The following is a 6225-nucleotide window of genomic DNA, read 5'->3' on the forward strand; positions in this document are numbered from 1 at the left end:
TAAAATTTGACATCCCAATTGGCATCTGGCTAAAAATACTTGAATCAGCTATAGAACCCATTGTCCTTTATGGTTGTGAGATCTCACCATATTGCCCTTTATGGTTGTGAGATCTCACCATATTGCCCTATATGGTTGTGAGATCTCACCATATTGTCCTTTATGGTTGTGAGATCTCACCACACAACCACTTTATGGTTGTGAGATCTCACCATATTGCCCTTTATGGTTGTGAGATCTCACCATATTGCCCTTTATGGTTGTGAGATCTCAACATATTGCCCTTTATGGTTGTGAGATCTCACCATATTGTCCTTTATGGTTGTGAGATCTCAACATATTGCCCTTTATGGTTGTGAGATCTCAACATATTGCCCTTTATGGTTGTGAGATCTCACCATATTGTCCTTTATGGTTGTGATATCTCACCATACTGCCCCTTTATGGTTGTGAGATCTCAACATATTGCCCTTTATGGTTGTGAGATCTTACCATATTGTCCTTTATGGTTGTGATATCTCACCATACTGCCCCTTTATGGTTGTGAGATCTCACCATATTGTCTTTTATGGTTGTGAGATCTCACCATATTGCCTTTTATGGTTGTGATATCTCACCATATTGCCCCTTTATGGTGGTGAGATCTTACCATATTGTCCTTTATGGTTGTGAGATCTCACCATATTGCCCTTTATGGTTGTGAGATCTCACCGTATTGCCCTTTTTGGCTGTGAGATCTCACCATATTGCCCTTTATGGTTGTGAGATCTCACCGTATTGCCCTTTATGGTTGTGAGATCTCACCATATTGCCCTTTATGGTTGTGAGATCTCACCGTATTGCCCTTTATGGTTGTGAGATCTCACCATATTGTCCTTTATGGTTGTGAGATCTCACCATATTGCCCTTTATGGTGGTGAGATCTCACCATATTGCCCTTTATGGTTGTGAGATCTCACCGTATTGCCCTTTATGGTTGTGAGATCTCACCATATTGCCCTTTATGGTTGTGAGATCTCACCGTATTGCCCTTTATGGTTGTGAGATCTCACCATATTGAGACTTTGTGGTTGTGATATCTCACCATATTGCCCTTTATGGTTGTGAGATCTTACCATATTGTCCTTTATGGTTGTGAGATCTAACCATATTGCCCTTTATGGTTGTGATATCTCATCATATTGCCCTTTATGGTTGTGAGATCTCATCATATTGTCCTTTATGATTGTGAGATCTAACCATATTGCCCTTTATGGTTGTGAGATCTCATCATATTGCCCTTTATGGTTGTGAGATCTCATCATATTGTCCTTTATGATTGTGAGATCTAACCATATTGCCCTTTATGGTTGTGAGATCTCACCATATTGTCCTTTATGGTTGTGAGATCTCACCATATTGCCCTTTATGGTTGTGAGATCTCACCATATTGTCCTTTATGGTGGTGAGATCTCACCATATTGCCCTTTATGGTTGTGAGATCTCATCATATTGCCCTTTATGGTTGTGAGATCTCATCATATTGTCCTTTATGATTGTGAGATCTAACCATATTGCCCTTTATGGTTGTGAGATCTCACCATATTGCCGTTTATGGTGGTGAGATCTCATCATATTGTCCTTTATGGTTGTGAGATCTCATCATATTGCCCTTTATGGTTGTGAGATCTCACCATATTGCCGTTTATGGTTGTGAGATCTAACCATATTGCCCTTTATGGTTGTGAGATCTCATCATATTGCCCTTTATGGTGGTGAGATCTCACCATATTGCCCTTTATGGTGGTGAGATCTCAACATATTGCCCTTTATGGTTGTGAGATCTCACCATATTGTCCTTTATGGTTGTGAGATCTCATCATATTGCCCCTTTATGGTGGTGAGATCTCACCATATTGTCCTTTATGGTTGTGAGATCTCACCATATTTCCCTTTATGGTTGTGAGATCTCATCATATTGTCCTTTATGATTGTGAGATCTAACCATATTGCCCTTTATGGTTGTGAGATCTCACCATATTGCCGTTTATGGTTGTGAGATCTCATCATATTGCCCTTTATGATTGTGAGATCTAACCATATTGCCGTTTATGGTTGTGAGATCTCACCATATTGCCCTTTATGGTTGTGAGATCTCATCATATTGCCCTTTATGGTTGTGAGATCTCATCATATTGTCCTTTATGATTGTGAGATCTAACCATATTGCCCTTTATGGTTGTGAGATCTCACCATATTGCCCTTTATGGTGGTGAGATCTCACCATATTGTCCTTTATGATGGTGAGATCTAACCATATTGTCCTTTATGGTTGTGAGATCTCACCATATTGCCCTTTATGGTGGTGAGATCTCACCATATTGTCCTTTATGGTTGTGAGATCTCACCATATTGCCCTTTATGGTTGTGAGATTTTACCATATTGTCCTTTATGGTTGTGAGATCTCACCATATTGTCCTTTATGGTTGTGAGATCTCATCATATTGCCCTTTATGGTTGTGAGATCTCATCATATTGTCCTTTATGATTGTGAGATCTAACCATATTGTCCATTATGGTTGTGAGATCTAACCATATTGTCCATTATGGTTGTGAGATCTCACCATATTGTCCTTTATGGTTGTGAGATCTCACCATATTGTCCTTTATGGTGGTGAGATCTCACCATATTGCCCTTTATGGTTGTGAGATCTCACCATATTGTCCTTTATGGTTGTGAGATCTCACCATATTGTCCTTTATGGTGGTGAGATCTCATCATATTGCCCTTTATGGTGGTGAGATCTCACCATATTGAGACTCTGCATGCAGTACTCTGCAAAAACATCCTCTATGTAAAACACCGTAAAACACCAAATAATGCATGACTTTACCCGCTAATTATCAAAATCCAGACAAGAGCCGTTAAATTCCACAACCAGGACAGCAACACAAGTATACCCAACCAAATCATGAGAAAACAAAAAGAGATTTGCTTGACACATTGGAAAGAATTTACCAAAAAACAACTGCCAGATGTATGACCATATTAGAGACACATATTTCCCTCAGATTACACAGACCCACAAAGAATTCGAAAACAAATCCAATTTTGATAAACTCCCATATCTACTGGGTGAAATTCCACAGTGTGCCGTCACAGCAGCAAGATTTGTGACCTGTTGCCACAAGAAAAGAGCAACCAGTGAAGAACAAACACCCCCAATAAAACCCATTTGAAGGAAAGAAAGAAAGAGAGAGAGAGAGAGAGAGATGGTATCTCCACCCTCCCATACTACAGGAAGCATGCTCTGCCTGCACCGTGTGTGTGTGCGTGTTTCACCTCCCACCACGTTAGGTTGGCATCGGCTCTTGTCAGTTCGATGACATCACCCATGGAGAGGTGCAGTGGTTGGCCGAACGCTACAGGGGGCGGAGGTAACCCATAGTACTCCTGACACACCTCCATTGTAGGAAGGCCTGAGAGAGAGAGAGAGAGAGAGAGAGAGAGAGAGAGAGAGAGAGAGAGAGAGAGAGAGAGAGAGAGAGAGAGAGAGAGAGAGAGAGAGAGAGAGAGAGAGAGAGAGAGAGAGAGAGAGAGAGAGAGAGAGAGAGAATTTGTTAAATTCTACAACCACCTAAAAGGAAGTGATTCCCAAACCTGCCATCACCTACAGAGAGATGAACCTGGAGAAGAGTCCCCTAAGCAACCTGTTCCTGGGGCTCTGTTCACAAACACACCCCACAGAGCCACAGGACAGCAACACAATTAGACCCAATCAAATCACGAGAAAACAAAAAGATAATTACTTGACACATTGGAAAGAATTAACAACAAAACAGAGCAAACTAGAATGCTATTTGGCCCTAAACAGAGAGTACACAGTGACAGAATACCTGACCTCTGTGACTGACCCAAACTTAAGGACAGCTTTGACTATGTACAGACTCAGTGAGCGTAGCCTTGCTATTGAGAAAGGCCGCCGTAGACAGACATGGCTCTCAAGAGAAGACAGGCTATGTGCTCACTGCCCACAAAATGAGATGGAAACTGAGCTGCACTTCCTAACCTCCTGCCCAATGTATGACCATATTAGAGACACATATTTCCCTCAGATTACACAGATCCACAAAGATTTTTAAAAACAAATCCAATTTTGATAAAACTCCCATATCTACTGGGTGAAATACCACAGTGTGCCATCACAGTAGCAAGATTTGTGACCTGTTGCCACGAGAAAAGGTCAACCAGTGAAGAACAAACACCATGCAAATGCAACCCATATTAATGTTTATTTATTTTCCCTTTTGTACTTTAACTATTTGTACATCATTATAACACAGTACATAGACATGTGAAATGTGTATATTTCTTCGAAACTTGTGAGTGTATGTTTACTGTTCATTTTTTATTTGTTTATTTCACTTTTGTTTAGTATCTACCTCACTTGCTTTGACAATGTTAACGTATGTTTCCCATGACAACAAAGCCCCTTGATTTGAATCGAATTGAGTTGAGTTGAAAACCGTTCCCGTTCGAATCTAATCCCAACTTGATTCAGTTCTATAATGTTACTCTACTTCTGGGATCCTCACCTGGACTGGCTTGTCTGTGAGGAGCTGACTTCTTATTCTGTAGGAACAAGAAAGGTCATAGATATACAAACCACTAGAACAGACCCACAGATATACAACTCACTAGAACAGACCCACAGATATACAACCCACTAGTACAGACCCACAGATATACAACCCACTAGAACAGACCCACAGATATACAACCCACTAGTACAGACCCACAGATATACAACCCACTAGAACAGACCCACAGATATACAACCCACTAGAACAGACCCACAGATATACAACCCACTAGAACAGACCCACAGATATACAACCCACTATAACAGACTCACAGATATACAACCCACTAGAACAGACTCACAGATATACAACCCACTAGAACAGACCCACATATATACAACCAACTAGAACAGACCCACAGATATACAACCAACTAGAACAGACCCACAGATATACAACCCACTAGAACAGACCCACAGATATACAACCCACTAGAACAGACTCACAGATATACAACCCACTAGAACAGACTCACAGATATACAACCCACTAGAACAGACTCACAGATATACAACCCACTAGAACAGACCCCAGATATACAACCCACTAGAACAGACTCACAGATATACAACCAACTAGAAGAGACTCACAGATATACAACCCACTAGAACAGACCCACAGATAATGCTCCTAGCTCACAGTCATTCCTCAGTAGTATAGTGACAGGCTGCCAGATAATGCTCCTAGCTCACAGTCATTACTCAGTAGTATAGTGACAGGCTGCCAGATAATGCTCCTAGCTCACAGTCATTCCTCAGTAGTATAGTGACAGGCTGCCAGATAATGCTCCTAGCTCACAGTCATTACTCAGTAGTATAGTGACAGGCTGCCAGATAATGCTCCTAGCTCACAGTCATTCCTCAGTAGTATAGTGACAGGCTGCCAGATAATGCTCCTAGCTCACAGTCATTCCTCAGTAGTATAGTGACAGGCTGCCAGATAATGCTCCTAGCTCACAGTCATTACTCAGTAGTATAGTGACAGGCTGCCAGATAATGCTCCTAGCACACAGTCATTCCTCAGTAGTATAGTGACAGGCTGCTAGATAATGCTCCTAGCTCACAGTCATTCCTCAGTAGTATAGTGACAGGCTGCCAGATAATGCTCCTAGCTCACAGTCATTCCTCAGTAGTATAGTGACAGGCTGCCAGATAATGCTCCTAGCTCACAGTCATTACTCAGTAGTATAGTGACAGGCTGCCAGATAATGCTCCTAGCTCACAGTCATTCCTCAGTAGTATAGTGACAGGCTGCCAGATAAAGAGCCTCTGAAAGGAGCCTTACCTTCTTCATGTTCCCTGAGTGGTCTGAAATACAAAGCACGACACAGCTGAGTGCACAACACTACACACACCTGCAGAAAACATACAGTCAAAGAAAACACGCACACACACACACACACACACACACACACACACACACACACACACACACACACACACACACACACACACACACACACACACACACACACACACACACACACACACACACACACTCTAGTGGTTCTACCTGAGTTGCGTCCGCAGCCTGGTACTCTTCCCAGACATTCTTTATGAGCGGCCATTCTGCAACGACTACAACGATACCCCTGGAAGAAT

The 6225-nt window shown here is 41.8% G+C and overlaps 1 protein-coding gene across 4 annotated transcripts in view; it reads right to left on the reverse strand.

Annotated features, from left to right (window-relative positions):
- Positions 1 to 6225, reverse strand: part of LOC135529536 (proto-oncogene vav-like) — a 42760-nt gene that overhangs the window by 9513 nt on the left and 27022 nt on the right. For all 4 annotated transcript variants that reach the window (XM_064958224.1, XM_064958221.1, XM_064958222.1 and 1 more), the window contains exons 13-16: positions 6137 to 6225; positions 5909 to 5931; positions 4577 to 4613; positions 3324 to 3460 (exon numbers count right to left, since the gene is read on the reverse strand). The exon at positions 6137 to 6225 is cut by the window's right edge and continues 6 nt beyond it. In XM_064958224.1, the coding sequence (XP_064814296.1) occupies positions 3324 to 3460; positions 4577 to 4613; positions 5909 to 5931; positions 6137 to 6225 (286 nt within the window). The remainder of the gene's footprint in view (positions 1 to 3323; positions 3461 to 4576; positions 4614 to 5908; positions 5932 to 6136) is intronic.

This window comes from Oncorhynchus masou, unplaced genomic scaffold (genome assembly GCF_036934945.1).
Source record: "Oncorhynchus masou masou isolate Uvic2021 unplaced genomic scaffold, UVic_Omas_1.1 unplaced_scaffold_1178, whole genome shotgun sequence".
Lineage (NCBI taxonomy): Eukaryota > Metazoa > Chordata > Actinopteri > Salmoniformes > Salmonidae > Oncorhynchus > Oncorhynchus masou.